This window comes from Xiphias gladius, chromosome 12 (assembly GCF_016859285.1).
Source record: "Xiphias gladius isolate SHS-SW01 ecotype Sanya breed wild chromosome 12, ASM1685928v1, whole genome shotgun sequence".
NCBI lineage: Eukaryota > Metazoa > Chordata > Actinopteri > Istiophoriformes > Xiphiidae > Xiphias > Xiphias gladius.
In genome coordinates, this window is record NC_053411.1 from 6,949,193 (window position 1) to 6,966,836 (window position 17,644).

The 17,644-nt window shown below is 41.7% G+C and overlaps 2 protein-coding genes and 1 non-coding gene across 4 annotated transcripts; 2 read left to right on the forward strand and 1 right to left on the reverse strand.

Annotated features, from left to right (window-relative positions):
• Positions 1-818: 818 nt before the first annotated feature.
• Positions 819-6,002, forward strand: brms1 (BRMS1 transcriptional repressor and anoikis regulator). Of its 2 annotated transcripts, none has more exons than XM_040141106.1 (10): positions 819-966; positions 2,627-2,851; positions 2,976-3,066; positions 3,189-3,316; positions 4,507-4,586; positions 4,709-4,805; positions 4,983-5,072; positions 5,328-5,392; positions 5,597-5,636; positions 5,713-6,002. In XM_040141106.1, the coding sequence occupies exons 2-10, from the start codon at positions 2,629-2,631 to the stop codon at positions 5,730-5,732; spliced, it is 834 nt and encodes a 277-aa protein (XP_039997040.1). In that variant the 5' UTR covers positions 819-966; positions 2,627-2,628; the 3' UTR covers positions 5,733-6,002. The 2 variants fall into 2 exon arrangements, with proteins under 2 accessions (XP_039997040.1, XP_039997041.1); XM_040141107.1 differs by having other exon boundaries at positions 5,725-6,002.
• Positions 6,003-11,590: 5,588 nt separating this feature from the next.
• On the reverse strand, positions 11,591-17,013 carry tmem179ba (transmembrane protein 179Ba). The gene is made up of 5 exons (XM_040140332.1): positions 16,846-17,013; positions 15,639-15,829; positions 14,500-14,637; positions 13,875-13,953; positions 11,591-13,251 (listed from the first exon to the last, which is right to left on the reverse strand). Exons 1-5 carry the CDS (start codon positions 16,942-16,944, stop codon positions 13,051-13,053), a joined length of 708 nt encoding a protein of 235 aa, XP_039996266.1. The 5' UTR covers positions 16,945-17,013; the 3' UTR covers positions 11,591-13,050.
• Positions 12,738-12,819, forward strand: trnas-gcu. The gene has a single exon. It is a non-coding gene; the product is annotated as a tRNA-Ser (tRNA).
• Positions 17,014-17,644: the final 631 nt, after the last annotated feature.

Below are 17,644 nucleotides of genomic sequence, written 5' to 3' on the forward strand. Positions count from 1 at the left end.
CATGTAAAATGGACATATTGTTTGTCTTTGATTATTGGAATTGTCAGTTTTACTGTTAATTCTTTGCAATTTATTCACTTTTTTTTTTCTCAATAAGTATCCCTGTAAGCCATGTCAGTGACCACTATACATCAAATCAGGAAATGCAATGCAGGCATTATTAATGTTATTAGTTCCACTTGGGGTTTTCTTGCCGCGGCGTGCCAAAATGTCTTCCACGAGAAAGGCCTATTGTCCAAATGACAGGAATTCCACCATTATCATTTGCGTGGCTCTCTTGACGCTCTGCATTACTTTGGTGCCATCTTGTGGCTGACTGCGATGCGACAACTACATTCACACCCTAGAGGGTATGATCTAGTCACAGGGTGGTTAATGCGAGCTCAGCCCCGTCAAAGGACACCACTATGCTGGCTGCACCACATCCCGCTAATGACAGCTTCTCAGCAGGAGCAGAGGGAAAAGTTTGATCCTTCTCCTGATGTTTGGCGTAGTATCTGCCACATCATAGATACTTTTTGTTTTGTTTTGGTTTTTTTTGTGTTGTTTTTTAATGTGTTTATTGTCTTGTGTTTATTGTGTAACTTGGTACTTTTTTTTTTATATATATACATAATATAATATAATATATAATGGAGAATACTTACTGCTATTGAAAAAAGCCAGATGCGCGCTTCTTGCATGAAGTGCAGCGTATTGGTTCATTGCGATGAGTTCCAGCAACAAACTGGACCGTGATTGGTTTATACAACCTGCTTTAGCATTGTGATTGGATAGGCGACGTTCGGGATGGTCGCTCCTATTAGTAATCCCAACAGTAGGGCTTGGCGCTGATTGGTTGAGTTTATGGGGTTGTAGAGTCCGGCAAAGTGTCGAACTAAGGACTGAAGTGAAGAGGAAGTACTTTTTAAAATGGAAATCTGGCAAATCATAGTTTAACTTTCTGGAGCCGGACGGCGGGAGAAGGTGAGCAGGCTCTTCTGTTTACTGTCTAGTCCAACGAAGTTCAGGTTATCTGTTTACAAACAGCATCGCCTGCCAGCACGGACGGATAAACGTTATTTGTTAATCCGTGTGCAGCAGGGAGAGATGGTCAGCGTGAAAGCGACTCTGACGATGCTTCAGCGTGTTTACCGGCATTTAAACGCCGATTGTATTGTTTACTACTAAACGCCAAATACGTTTAGAAAAGATATGTCAGTAAATTGACTGAGCCTGACAGTGTGATGAGCAGGCAGTCATCCTCTGGCTGTGTGCGGTTTCAGTTGTTAGCTAGTGTTGCACTTGACTTCACTGTGGTTTATTTGCCGCTGAAATTGAGATGAAAATGCAACGAAGACTCTCGGTTAATTTATTGGACATTTGAAGTAACCGGACTGACAGTATAACAGGCGTTAGACTTAGCTCGGCTATTTGCTTTGGTCTGAATGCCGACGTCGAGCTCGTAACGTTAATACTTTTACTCAATGGCATCACGGAAGCTACTAGTGGTCAAGTTGGGTTTAAGTGAAGCAGGACGTCCGGTAAGAAAACAAAATAAAAGCCGTAATAATGGATGTCATGGAAATGAACAGTTTATAGCCCATTGTTTATTATTTTCCTTAAAGGGTTCCTAATGCGGTGTAGTTGTTTTTTGTTTTGCTTTTTTTTTCTCGCATACACTTTTTGCTTTTTGTCAAACATAATCAAGTAATTTCCGGTCTTGTGCCGTGTTTTTCTGGCTGACTTCGACAGAGATACGGAAGTCAGCAAGGATGTTGTAATGCATGAGCATCACCCGGGACAATACCGAGAAAATGTTGCACCAATAGAATAACATATGCCAGTGTCGGTATGTGGAACTGCCGTTAGTGTAAATACATTTTTGTGGAGACACGGGACAGCCCAGTGCAGGAGAAGCGGGGCCAAGGCCAGGGCCTCATGGACCGTAGAATTACTTCAAAGTTGACTTATTTTGGTTTTTGTGCATCTGAATTAGTGTATTCGTTCAGGAGCGGATGAATGTAATGTTTTCTTTTTCAATCACATTTTGTGATTTGAATGGCAGTGTGTGCCCATGCAACTCTCTCTCTTTTTTTAACACAATTTCTTTTTCAGTGCATTAAACGATATTGCAAACCAAAAAAAAAAAACTATGTTTCAAACTCTGATGCAAAAGCGTAGGGCTCCTTTTTTTCTGAAAGAGTTCAGGATGTCGTCTGAAACACCTTTGCAGTCGTGCTTTGGATTGGGCGATATGGATCATCCTATCACAGTATATGTACTTGTATATTACCATATCAATATATTTGTATGTTGTATTATAATACTTTTTCTGGAAAATCAGTTGATAAACGATTTATGGCTAAAATAAACAAGACTGCCTGGTTGCTTTTGGTTAATCAGATGAGTTCAATTCCTGACAGATCGAGGTCGTTCATCACATTGATGCAAAGCAATGTAAAGATGTAATAATAATGCAAAAGTGATATGCAGCTTTGCTCTAATTCAAATGGTCAGTATGGTAAAAACTCTGACTATAGATAAATGAATAGTTTCCCATTAAATATACGGACATATATACGCACTCTCAACTAGGGTTGTGAGTGCATTCTTCTGATTGACTTTTATGTCTGTATGTTTCCAGTTATGCCTGCTCAACCCCCTGTGAGGGAGCCAGAGGAGGAGATGGAGGCAGAAGGAGAGTCACAACTCCCTGAGGCCAACGGGGAGCTGGTGGAACCAAGAGCAAATGAAGGAAGAGGAGGCGGAGGTGGAGAGGAAACCATGGAGGAGAGCATGGAAGAGAGGGAGAGTGACTTAGAAGAGAGTGAAGAGGAGGAGGAGGAAGAGGAAGAAGAGGAGAGTTCAGGTAAAAACCCAAGTGCTCTGCTGACTTGCCACCTGCTTGTATGAAAGTATGCAAGAGGAGATGAAGAGACTGCCTGTATCACAGTTTTTCATTGTCTGTGTCCATCTCTCTGTCCCCTGCGAAGAGATGGATGATGAAGACTGTGAACGGAGGAGAGGAGAATGTCTCGATGAGATGTTGGATCTGGAAAAACAATTTCAGGAGCTGAAAGAGAAGTAAGTTGAGTTGTGGAGGGGGTCGGACGGACTCCTCACTCCGGTGTGATTTGAGGTCATCTCCGTTGTGTGAAGGATGGAAGAAGAAAGGAGGAGAGACTGACTTCAGCATGTGTTTGCAGGTTGTTTCGGGAGCGGCTGAACCAGGTGAAAGTGAAGCTGGATGAGGTGTTGACAGGGAAGGCTGGAGAATACAGAGAACCACTGGCTGCACTACAGAATAGCATGCAGATACGAACACAAGTGGCTGGTATGTAAAACCGGTTTTCTTGAAGGTGGCAAAATCCACCTGCCAGCACGTCTCTAGCTCACTACTTAACACATTTTTTCTCATTTTGTTTAATCCGAACAAAGTGTAAAAACCCAGAGTTTTGGTTTTACAGGGGTGTTATGTGCTGAAGTATTTCTTGTCAGAGGCAGTTAATGTTCAAATGTTATGTTAAAAATGTGAAATTGTAGGGAAGTAACAACGTATTCTGTGTATAACATGCACAAGTACTTATCATATCTGAGAGAGGCTTAATATAATTATCTAAATTTAAAATGAATTACAGTGAAATGATAACCTAGTGATGTCCAAAATAATTAACACAGCATAACAAATGTGGTAAAATATACAAAATTATTTTTTTATCACATCTAGCTTCTGTCAGCAAAATGTCATAAAAATGAACAAGATCAACAAAATGCCTGAAGGCTGTGACATAAGGATTGTAAATGAAATCCAGATCAGATGTGTGATTTAGTGTTTATGGTGCGTAAAAGCAATAAGTCAGCTCTCCTCGATAGAATAGTAACACACGGCTGCAGCTCACCTCCCGTCTGTGTCCCCTGATGCTCCTAACGCTTTAAGTGGCTACAAACAAGGATGGTGTCGTGAAGTCACGAAGCGATATTAGGCCAAGCTCGGTCCTCTGTCTTGGTATAAATGAGTAATTTGCTTTCTAGCCAGTAACACAGTCTCACTGCAAATAAAAGCGCAAATAATTTTCATTCGTTTATGTAAGTTTTCCCCAAAGTATCTCGTGTGGGCTGTCAACCGTTGATCGTTATCTAGACCTCTGCGCAACCTAAAGGCTGGAGATGTAGTCCCTGATTATATTTCACTGAAATGATGGGTCAAATAAATACATTATTACTCTAAAGTTGCTGTATACAGAGAATCGAATGCTAGGTGTGCCGGTGAGTTTAATTCAGTCAGCGCACACCTAGCATTTGCCTGGTCTTTGAAAAGGCTGGAACTTGTCCATACCAGCATGGTCATTTTGCAACAGAGTGAAATTACCAGTAGTTGTAGTGAATGATTAGGTTGTATGGTGTCACTGTCTGTTTCTGTCTGGTTCTGACAATAACTAAGGACCTGGGAATCTAAAAATACCCGCGGTGGCGTCTGTCTGTCTTTCACATTCTCTCTCTCTGTCTCCCTGTCTTTACCTACAGGAGTGTACAGAGAACTGTGTCTGCAGGTCATCAAACACAAACATGAGTGTGAATTACAAGGAGCAAGGCAGCACCTAGAGGTAATGCACACACACACACACACACACACACACACACTATACTGTATACCACAAAGGGACACTAGAAAAAAATTATTAGAAAACTAAAACTCTGCATGTACGTGTGCATATGTGTGTTACAGAGTGAGAAGACGTTGCTGTTTGATGCCATGAAGACAGAGCTGCTGGAAAAGATAAGGAGACTGGAGGAGGACAGACAGAATATAGATCTCAACTCAGGTACACACACACACACACACACACACACACTGCAGGATATCATTCGGCAGTCGTTTTCAGGAAAAAATATATTAACATTTCCTCCCTTTGTCCTTATAGCCCATTGTCAGAAGAGATAAACCTGCATGTAAATACTGACACATGTCGTGTAATGACTGTGGTATTTTCTTATCTCAGAGTGGAGTGATGAGATGAGGAGCAAGAAGTGTAAAAGAAAGAACCTGCTGGGTCGGTCGGAGAGAAAAAAGAAAGTAGCTCTGGTTTCAGGTAAATTATAATCTGCCCACCTCATCATCCCTCGCTGACCTTTCTTCACATTTTAACTGTTAGATGTCCATACGAGTCTGCCTTGTTGGGCAAGCTTGTCTTTTTCCAGCTGTCGCTCTGTGTATGTTTGAAATGTGCTGTAGTTTCTCTCTGTGTTTTTTTTTATTCTGCCACATATCTCACAAGTTATGGCGAGGATTTTGCTGGTAACAGACCAACAGATTCGTTGATAAGACCCCCTTTTCTGTCTCACAGGACCTTTCATTGTCTACATGCTGAGAGACATCGACATCCTTGAAGACTGGACCGCTATAAAGAAAGTAATAAATCAGTAGCTACGTTTCCATTTCAGTTCCCAAATTTCTCAGCTGTTCAGAACACTAAAATGTCGTTTCAGTGTGTTTACATCAACTAAATTGAACTGATCAGGCTCTGTACTGAGATTTATTTTGATCATTTGTCATCTTTTAAAACTTTCCTTGGTTACCGACGTTTTGGCAACTTTGTCTTTGTGTGCTTTTCAGGCAAAAGCAGCACTGTCGCCACTAAAAAAGAAAGCTGAAAGTAAGTCTACCTCTGGCATACACATAGAGTATAAGCATACCATGCTGTGGCGGTTCCGTCTCTAACCCATCATCAGTTTGTCTTTCAGAGCGGTGATGATAGGAGGGGTCCCAGTGGCAAAGAAACCAAACTTAACACACACACATTCCCAGCTACTTCCGCTAACAGTTACAGTTTTGTGTCCTCGACCGAAGCGCAGAAATCTGTTGTGTTATTTTTTCCAGGGCCTTTGATCCCAGCAACTATCCCCCGTAATGCTTGTTTGTTTTCTATCACTATTTAAAATAAATTCTTAATGATATGACAACCATGTATTTATAGAATGATTTATAATGGTGATTAAAATTTTAATGTTTTGTGACACAAGGTTTGTGTGTTTGCCTCTGCTTCTCTTGTGGTCTGTGTGTGTGTGCATATAATAAATTCCTACTCCAGGGTTTATGACTACACACACAAAAATGTATGTTTTTGCAAAAAAGGTTAAGGACAAATCTTAAGGCAACTATAACCTTTTCAAAAATATTCTATTTGATTACATTTTACTTACAGTAAAATGGAGAATTAGGGCCACTGTTTGGAGAAAAAAATATTAAGATCTTGAGAATAAATCCTAATGAAATTAGTAAAAAGTTGTCATTGTCATTTCTTTAGGATGAAGAAATTTAATAAAAGAAAAAGTTGTGACATTTCGAGAAAAATGTCATAGTTCAAGAGCAGTGGCCCTAATACTACATATTTTTACTGCAATATTACTATGAATAGTTATTACTGCAGTATGCACGATTTTTCATTTTTATGGACCATCTATTTAGAACCACCAGCTGCTGAAGAGGGAACAATGAAAACAGGGAATCCACAGTAAAAACTAGACCATAGTCAAGATTTTAAGAATATTGACATCATGAGTGTAAATTTACCCAGTGCAAAGATTCTCAAGGCACTAATGTGTGTTTGAACAGACACCAAAAAAAACGGTCTCTAAATTACATTTTTTTTCAAATATTTACTCATTTAAAGAAACACAAGTAAGGAAATTCTCTTTCTTGCTGAGAGTTCCTATGGCTGTATGCTAAATATGAAACTTTTGTTTAATTCATGTTTTTAAAAAAGACATCTTGCTGCAGATACTTTAGTAAATATACTAAATATAACTCATCCATGAACATCATTATGAATAATGGTCAGTCATTTAAATTGCACCGGATATTTAAAGCTGCTATTATCACTATTTTTATATTAATAAAGGATTGCATGGCTAGTTGTATGTAAAAGACGTAGTAGTGTAAGTAGTGATTAACTCAATTACCACCTGCTTTATACTGTCTTTCAGCACATTGTTTTGGTTCTACTGTCTATAACTTAAAGGTACCTTGTGGAGTTTCCTTGTGTGTGAACAAACGCAGTTATATTTACATTCAGTGTTTATCACCACAACACTGTGTTGAATCCATTTCACTCATAAAACATTTCCAAAGCTGATTTTTTTTAATATTTTGAAACCTATTTACATACAAGTTTACTTGCTAGCAGTCTTCTTCTCCTCATTGCCGCCACCTGTAGATCAGTGGAATAGTGTGAAACTGTCGATCTTTGTCAGTCGTGTCTTTATTAACTGTGAAGTAAAAATGATCTGATTCTTCCCCTTCATACACCAGAATTACTTAATTACATTAACATTATAGAAACCAACACCTGACATAGTCCTAAAGTAATTTTACCAATAAAAGGAGGCGAACGAAAAGCAAACAAAAAGAAAATGCTACGAGTTGACTACAGAATGGCCTTGACCACAGAATACCTCCAAAAGGGCGGTTAACCCAAAAGGCACTTTGGTTTTACGTCATTTGTCAAAGACCAATTCCCAGGGATGTGCACCGCGTCACCTGTGTGCTCAAGCATATGCACAAGAACACACAAAACAAGCTCCCACACTGCGCATAGCACTGTTAATGGTCAAAAACTCCAAAGGGGACCTTTTAACTGTTTTCGTCACTCTCACCGCTCATATCAGTGCTGTTTTCAGCTTAAAAAACACCGAGAAACCCTGTACTCTACCTGCTCAGCAAAACAGCAGACAGAAAAATGTAGGTTTAAACAGACACATCAGAGTCAAATGATGGGTGACGAAAGCAGTTCACACACGAAACTGGCCGGCAAAAAAATGTGGGAACAGGATTTAATGCATAAACTTGATCAACTAGAAATAAAGCAGATTTGCTTCAGTATTTAGTATTTATTTACACCATACAGTTGAATGGGTAATCTAAGAGAAACTGATTGTCTTGGCATATTGCCCACTTGTATAGAGTTCCTGATCTGTGCCAGTTTGTGTCTCTTCACTCCTCCTGACCGGCTAAAGCTCATCAGGCACACTGGGCGGCAGCAGGATATATCTCAGCAGTGTGCGTGCAGAGATGGGTCTTCAGTATCCCTGACTGGCTGAATCACATCCCATGTTGTTCACAGTGGTATGGTTTCTCTGCGGTGTGAAGACTCTGGTGCCTGCGGAGATATCCTCTCTCAGGGAAGCATTTCCAGCAGAACTCACCGCGGTACTATTTTTGTAGAACAGCCAAGCTTTTGCCACACTCAACTGAACTAATGAGGTTTCTCTTTAGAGTATGTTTGCTGGTGTTGTAAAAGGTGCTGAGACTGTAGAAAGCTTTCTCACACAAGTTGCACTGGTATGGTTTCTCTCCAGTCTGTAAGCGCTGGTATGGCTTCGTTTGAGACAGCTGGTGGGAGCTCTTATTGCACTGGCTGCAGTGGTAGGGTTTCTCCCCTGTGTGGATGCTGGATGCTGAGGCTTGAAACCGTTCCTTAAAAGGATCACTTGTCTGGGGATTAAATATTTTGTTTTGGCGTAGGTTTAAATCGTGTATGATGAATCCATCTCAAGCTGTTTATCAAAAGGTCACAATGAGAAAACCCCAAGATTTAAAGCAAAAAAAATTTAAAAATACTTTTTTTCGCTTGTAATTGCAGATGTAAGAAGAAAAGACATACACTAACTGATAGTGTAGCTGAAATACTTTTGCACCTTAGTATATTTTTGTCTGCACTGAAAAAATAAATAAATAAAAATGACTTACTGTATGTGTACTTTGTCTATACGAATTTCAAGTCCTGGACCTTGGAGCTTGATATAAAGTTGAGTGAACTTTTGTATTCAATATTCATTTTGGTTAATGTTATGCCCTCTAGAATGATCTATTAACCTTGATGCTCATTCACAAAAATCTTTAAGCATATCCTGGATATTTGTTTATATTTCTAAATTATTTTGTAGCATATTACAGCTCCAAGTATGACAAGTCAAAATCTGGAGACAACTACTGTGTTTTTTTTAAATCACAAATTAATGTGAGCAGCTGTTTTTTTTCTCCTAACATCAAGGAATAAACCTCTTTATATAAATACATTATTTTCTCATTATTATGGGAAAATTTAATTTTATAACATAAATTTGGAATTACAAGTTAGCAATACATGGTCAACAGTTTCTGGGATACCGCTTCCATGGCAACAGCGTTAGAGCCATGTGAGGTGTTCAGGTATATCAGAGTAAATGTGGGAAAATGTAGGCTTTTTCTTATTACTGGGCCTGTTAAGACCGATCAAAATATACATTGGTTGCTCTGGCTCATCTTTTTCACACTAAACCCACATGAACAATTTACAAAAATTAGTGATGAGGGGGTGAAGATCTGCTTGAGAACAGCAAGAGACATACGGAGACAAGAATGTGTTTTGAAAGTGTTTATTAGACATGAAAGAGGAGAAAGAGGAGGGGGAACTTGTGTGTATTCATCTGTAGGTTTCACATGGCCCCAAAAGCCAAGAGGAATGAGAGAGAACTGTGAATGTTGAGAAAGTGCCCCCCCCCCTACTTTTCTCTTGGCGATTTTATTTTTGGACTCCTGATTTACCTTTTTCTTCAGAAACGTAATTTTCAGCCAAATATATTTGCTCTTCCAAACAATATTCTGTCCTAAACCACATTCAGGGATCTGTGGAATATTAGACCAACTTCTCAAGTGACCATTCTAAATTGGTGCTGGGATAAAATTGCATTTTATTCATTCGCTCTTTCTCTTGACTCTCTTACCCATCACTTGACTTCTTTTTCCTCCCACCTTTCTGTTTTTATTCTGTCTGTACTCCTTTTCCTCTCTCAACCTTCCCTTTTCCTCCCTTGAACCATTTCTCTTCCTTCTCTCAGAGTCTCTAGAAATCAACTGCCCCCTTCCCACCTCTTCCTTGACCCCCTCACCCTGCTTGCCTTCTTTTTACCTGGGTGCCAAACAGAGGGTTTTAGTGGGACCCAGCGTAACAGTTAATGACGTGTAGGATGCTGCTCCCCTCTTTCACATCACGGTCTCCCCTCTTCCACATTTCCTCACAGCTGTTTGCTGAGTTTACGCGCCTGCCTCTCCCTGGCTTCGAAGGCGGATTTGGTAGCCATCAGCTCGTCCAGCTGCCGGCGGATCCGGGCCATGTCGAGCTGGGTGGCCTCGCACTGCTCCCTCAGGGAGACCGACTCCACCCTCAGCTGCGTGGCGGCCATGGAGAGCTGCTCGCTCCGCTCACGGCACTGCATCTGCATCCTCTTGGCATCGCTCAGGAGAGACTCCACACTCACAGCCACTGAGTCACACTGATCTTGAGACATGTCCTGGACAGAGATAAGGGGGATAGTTTGAGGTCAGATGTCCAAGCTGAAGCTTTGGATCTGGATGGGACACATCGGTCGGCTCAAGGACATTGACGCAGACAGATGCTTGGAAACAGAGACTTAAAGTATATTTGTCCAGTTGAAGAACTCTGTGATTTCAATTTGAGGTTTAAGGACTCTGCTCTGTTCTCCATAGTTACTGTACTGTCTGATTTGGCAGTAAACTAGAGCTCTCCTGCCAAAAAAGTAGATAAAGTGATTCAGTAGTTCACAGTCACAAGTCCAGCACAGATCAACAGGTTTAAAACAGAACATTTGATCTGTGGAGAGCGAAGTAGCTTAAAGAGGCTTATGATGGCTTAGCTCAGTCTACATAGTCCACTGCTGTTTCTCTTTTATTCCACTTCTACCAGCAGTCCCTATCTCTGACGCATTTTTTCACACTACTCCACTATTTGTCATTATATGGATTTTAATCCACGCATTACATTTTCCTAACCAGAAGCCATAAAAATAACAGCCAAGCAAGGAATGGAAATGTCTTACCATGGACTCCAGAGCCAAAATCTATCACGAGCCTTGTGTTGGCTTTCTTGAGACTCGAGGTTTATGTAGTCCTCAGTGTTCTCCTGAGGGCTCTCTCTTCTTGGTTGTCCTATACAGACTTTTCTGTTTATATAAAACAGCACGCGGCAACTCCAGATGTGACTTCTACTTTCTAAACAGGAAGTCCGACGGGCACTTTCAAGTTGACTTACAGAACCGGTGAAGTTTTATGTCTTCTCTATATTCCTCTCCCTCTCTCCTGTCCCGTCTCTCCTTTCTTGCTCTCCTCCGTGAACATGATCATCTTCCTCCCAGCTTAAAGGCAGCCAGGTAATCCAAGGAGATTAGGCGGTCGGGGAAAGACAGAAGGAATCCCATTGGAATAGCAGGAGTGGGCTGTTCTATTTTGACTGTCAGACAACTGCTTCTAATTCATTCAGTGGCATTTTTCCGTTGCAGGTGTATCAGCCCTATCTATGGCAATCACAGAAGTTGGAAAGTGCAAGTATCTACTATTGAAATGCTGAGTTTTTCTCCACAGAAATAAGAATAGACCGAAATGTTTCAAGTCGTGCTTCGTTCCCCTTCAAAATAATATATATATATATATATATTTTTTTTAGACATTTCTATTGTGTCTGGTTGCCACGTCATAAATCTACATTTCAGATTATGCAGCCATGTCTTAATGAATCTGTATTTTGTAATGTTTATTTCACATAACAGTAAAGATGTATTCATAAGGTCTGAGTTTTTGGGGTCAAGTAAACTTACTAAAATAGACTGATCTTACTGGGTTTCGTGAAACTTACTGGTTGCAAGTCAATAGTAAAACAGGTTTAGCACTCTGGGACACAATGAGTACATTTTACCAAACTGTTAGAAGCAGGTTAAGTCCTGTTGTTCGTGATCCTTTCTAATCCTCCACATTTCCAAAGTGGCTCATGTTGAGGGGGGAGTCTTTGCTCATAATCAACCACCAGAGGGAGACACAGCTCGGCATGTCCATTCCCCTGCCTCCATTCTCTCTAAGTAGACTCCTGTTGGAGAAGGCCTTTTAGGTAAGACAGTGGCGATACAAAGGTTTAGATAATTGTGTTTAAACTCTTTGGTTTATTGCTTTAAAAAGTAGCACATCATGGGTAGCACATCAAATCGCCGTGTGTTTGACTGACTCCTACATCTGATGTAAGTAAGCCCCTGCGCAAACACAGACTACATATCAAGATGTCAAAGTTGGGGAGGGAACAGATAAATCACGTCTAAAATTAAAAATCCACTTGAATTATTTGCAACATAGTGTGATATGATGTTATCCCTGTTGTTTCAGAATGAGGTGAGTGGTCCTTCACGAACTGACACTGGACCGAGATCAAATGACAAATACTTTGAGACAAAATGAAAAGAAGAGAAATCTGCCTAAATGTCAATTGATGAAATAATTCATCATAAATAAAGGATAAAGACAACAAACAGTAATAAAACCACCGTACCAACTTTACAGAGGGTGTCAAAAGGTGACTTTAAGCTATTGAAGCTACTGAGGGGTGAGAATGTCTTACATAGGAAACGTCTGCCGGTCACATCAAAAGTACAAAATCTGAGCACACTGGTGAAGTATAAAATGCATACCTGCTTTAAAAGCATTCCCCTATTTCTCGGTCATGTAAACAAACTCAATGAACAAATCCACACTCCTGTGTGATCCAGTAGTTCGACATTTGAATGGCTTTGGTAAGTGAGATGAGGTAAATGTGGGAAACGGGTAAAATGCACGGATCAACAGTTCAGTCTTTGCATTATTTGGTGCACACATGCCCCGACGGACACACACAGGGGACCTGAAGGATTCTCGGTTTTATTGATATCTCTGTGTGCCTGACGAGGTGGCCGAGTGGTTAAGGCGATGGACTGCTAATCCATTGTGCTCTGCACGCGTGGGTTCGAATCCCATCCTCGTCGAGGGGTAATGCTTCTATTGTATCTATGTGCCGTAACACCCTAAAACAAACAAAATTAATCACAAATTGCTGTGATTAGTTTCCTATATTATCTCAAAAAATGTATCCACTGGACTACCTGAATTACAAGGCAGTGTACACTGAATGTATTTACCCTTTTCCCACATCTACTCCCATATTATCATTTTGTGCTAACGTATGTGTTTTTGTAACTCCTCTGTGACACCCGTCCTCACTGTGGCCTCGGAGGACGGTTGAAAAATGGCTCCGTCTCTGCAGCCGTCACCCCCGGATCGCCGAAAAGCCCACCGGCCGGCCCGCCGTACCCTCCGAACCCTCCCACGATCAACTTCGACCCCGTACTCCGACGCCTCTGAACGATCACCAGAACCCCAATGATGAGCCAGAAGAAGAAGTTGACCCACACTGCCGTCTGAGAGGGAGTCAGGGAGGAGACGACACACGACACACAGGAAGCATATGAAGCTCTTCTCATCTGAGAATCTAGGTGAAGAGCTAGCGACGGACACACGCTCTACATATACCCTCTGAAATGTGGTTTTAAATGGTCTAAACAATGATTAACAGCAGCTGCCAGTACATGAGGAAACTCTTTGAAGCACAAATGTGTTTTATAGCTAATGAAAGAATTAACAGTAATGCTGACTGAATCGGTTTCTCTACATTCATTCACGTCCATCTTGTTAAAATCTTTATTCACTTCTCTTTTGAAACTCTAATTCCTTTGAATGTTAGTAAATTTTTTCATTTCTGAAACAGAAGAGGTGGTAAACTTAAGCATTACAGTACTGGTGTGTTGCACTGTAGCTGCTGTTTTTTGCTGAGTAAGTCAAAGATGAACTTTATTAATAAAAGGAATATTTGGGCTTTTCTGCTTGAGCGTGAGCCTTGAATCCTAAGGTGGGACTGGACTTGAGAGACTTGTGAATGCATTTAGTTGGTTCCTCTGTCAACATAATGCAAACGGTGAGGAGAACTGGTTGTAAAGATGGGATTCTAGACGTAGTAATAAAAAATACTGAATGAAATACCGACCTCAGCTTTGCGTAGACTGTTGTAGAACCTTTCTCCTTTCAGCGGACTGACCCATTTTCTAGTCTGGGCCTCCTCACATCTTGAGAGACAACAATAGATTGCGTGTTAGAAAGCTGATGGAAAAGAGATCATTACGTTTCAACCCATCTTTCTTGGGTCTTCTAACCCATCTAGACGTGGCTAACAGGAGATCATTTTACCCCCAGAAATTCTCATGAAATATTAAACATAACATAAGAAAACATAAATAACATTTATCTGCCTTCATGTTCCAAGAGACAAGAAAGCAGAGCTTTTATTGACAGAATGATAAAGGGTAAGTACCTTTGCTAGTTACCTTTACTAGTGATAATAGAGAGTATGAGAGAGATGACGGCAGAGAAAGTTTTGTGTAGGACACACACACACACACACACACACACACACACACACACACGAAACACGTTTGAAGAAATCCGAAAGCAAACATGGAGTAAAGCTCACTGAGTTTTAACAGTTTTAGTTTCATTTGTGATATGTTTGTGCGAGACTTTGGTTTTGCGGACATGTCTGTGCATGCCTGTGTCTGTATCCGTACTGCATGTGTGTGTGTGTGTGTGTGTGTGTGTGTGCACGCCGTTGCCACCTGGTAATGTTGGGCACCGTGTGTACGACCGAGTTGCAGAGCGAGTCGCGTCCGATCTTCAACATGCACCCCGTGATGAGCAGGAAGAAGAGGAAGACGCCGCACAAAGCCACCATCAGGTTCATCCACACTTGCTCCCTGTGGAGAGCAGAATAGCGAGAGGAGCGTGAGAGCAGCCGTGGGCTTCTCTGGAGTTTCAACCTCGGACCAAATGAAGAAATGCTGCTATGACCTACAGCATGCCCTCTTGTGTTCATTCCCTAACTCCTGTCCCATGTTTTTTCCTTCCTCGCCAGTTCTACAGCCTGTGCTGTCAAACCGGCTTCAGGGATGTCACTCGGTAAAAGCTGTCGGTTCAGTCGGTTAAACCTCACCTAACCACCCTGCTCACCCGCCTCAAATAATGGCATCGGTCTGGGCTTTAGTGTTTCACTGTGTCATGACAGCAAGAATATAATTCTGGGGGAAAGATGTGCAACATATCAGTTCACAACAGTTTTATCAAGCGATATCAGTAGCAATCCAACGATCTTACTGTCACTGGTGTTTGGTCCGATCGTGGTACAAATGCTTTTCACACGCATTTGCACTAAAACCTTTTCACTCATGCATTCAATCGTGTCTGCTTTGGCAAAAATGAGTGGGGAAAGTACTCTTTGGGATATCGGTATTGTTTTTCAAATCATCTCATATTTTACGCTTTAAACAGAAAATATTAGCTTTTAGTTTCAATTTCCCTGTGTGATCAGTAAAGTCAGCAATCGGACGTTGGTGTCTGATAAAACTGGACGGCTGAATGATTGAATTCGAGCAGTCTACGAGCTGTTAAACAAATAGCAGAGTTATAAAGTAAGAACAGACCCATGTTGGTAGCTGCACTTTGTTCCCCAACTCAAACCTTTATCAGCCGACGCCACTGCACTTTGATTGGGGTTTGGAGCTGTGGAGGCTCCCAATTCCAGTGACAGCTACCAAACTCTGTTTACAGCCCACTTAAAAGCAATGAAAAATACAGTGGTGACAGATTCAATCACAGAAAGCAGAAAAAAAAAAGAAAAAAAAGGCAGAAAGGGTCTGGGACTACTGCACTTGACAATAAGAGCCCCTGCTTTTTCCTGACAAATACGACAGCTAGTCACCTCCTGATGTCGCCATCGATGCAGAAAGTGTACAGCCAGTACAGGGACAGTGAGAAGCACACCACGGCCACCATGACTGATATGGCTGACACAAAATAACACAGCGACGAGGGGCTGGACGACTGGACTCCGATAAGGCTCGCATTGTAGTTGACAAGTCCATATAGCATGCACAGACCTCCAAAGTTTCCCTGAAAGAAACGAAAAGACAGAAAGATTTGGAATTTCTACTGTTTCTCTTCTGTTGTTTGGCTTCAGTGAATCAATTTAGTTTTGTTATACTGTTTCAATAACTTTATTTTTGTTACATTGTTGTAATTTCAACGAGAAAAGAGAAGAAAGAGCCTACTGAGAACACACACACACACACACACACACACACACACACACACACATACACACATACACACACAGCATCTGACTTCTATAAAAAGGTGGCAGAATAATTGGGCACGAGAAGCATCTGGTCACATGACGACAACAATATTTGTATCTGGACATATGACTGTTGTTAGCGCCCGCGCGCATCCGCGCGTATGCTCGCGCGCACTTTTTCCACGGGCTCCCGCATTTCCTGATTAGTCCCGAGGAGAAAGCTTTGTTAAAGGGATTTCAAGCCCCAACACAAATGTTGTTTTTTCCACCGTGTCTCTAGCCGAATAGCGTAAAGCGAGTGCGGCTCGTGGAATGGGGGGGGGGGTGAATGGAGTGGGCGCTCGCTGACACCGTGCTGCTCCCGACGGCGACGGCTGCTGATGGAGGGCACAACTCCCACGAGAGAAAGTGAGCGCGCGGCTGGTTTGGGGTCCTCGCGCTCCGCTTTTGACAAATGCCGCTAACCGGCGATGACAATGTAAAACGCGCCGCTGCGTAAAAGCAATGCGTTTCTGATGCAAGCGAGCGTAACAAAAAAAAAAAAAAAAAAAAAAAACAACAACAAAAAAGCTGTAAAAACTGGTTAACACAGAAAAGTAGCCGATTGTAAGGTTCGTTTCAGGAAAACACTGCAGATGAACTGATGAAAGAGATTAAACGCGGAATTCAGAGGTCAAAAAGTGGCACAAATGAAACTGTCTCTCCGGGGAACTTGAAACTTTTTTCTAGCATAGACACACACGCACTGAAAAAGCGAGTCTACCCGGAAGAGGATGGACAGAACAATAGCTTGTGGATTGGGCTGGTTAGTTGGTTTAGGGAGTAAAGTCACCTGGACGATGGTGATGGATGCGGCGGCGACAATCCCGCAGACGAAACAGCTGGCGTACAGACCCAGCTCCAGCAGCAGCAGCCCCGTCAACGCCATCATCCAGCCGCCCGGTGCCTGTCTGCAGAGACCAGCGTGAAGGCAGCCGCGATGAGCGAGAGAGCTTCCGGTAAAGTGTTTCAGAGTTAAATCCGTGGCGAAGTCTCGACTGGAATGTGGTCAGGTGAACATGATAAAACGTGGTAAAACAAACAAACAAACAAACAAACAAACAAACAAACCAGAATCAAATACAACTGGATAGATCAATTAAAAAAAAAAACCGGTGAAATTTTCATAATAATACATAAAATAGTCGATACGGTTGTTTTATATATTTCTAGGTCAAAGTTATAGCCAGTACAATGATATTTCCAGAAAATTTCCAGTCAAGAAAAATCTCCCTAACACCCTGTCGTATGTTGTAAAAATATGATTTCAAATCCTGCCATCAGAGCCAGATGCGACAATTCCGATCCCACAATGCTCAACTCACCCGCCTCTTCTTTATGCGACCTGACGAATGCCACGCTTAAATTTTGAAAGCAAAAATACTTGATTTCCGGCGGTATTTCGGCTGGTCGTGTCGGCTTCCCTCGGTCCCCAGGCTGAAGTCCAGCTCCCCGTGGCGACAGTTGTGCGCTTCAGTGCGGTGCCTCCCGGTTTTTACGTTCGCTAAGCCGCTGCTTCTGTCGAGCTCCGCCAGATGTGCACCTCCGCTCATAAATGCGTAAAGATCGTTTATTTTGTCACACTGACGGGT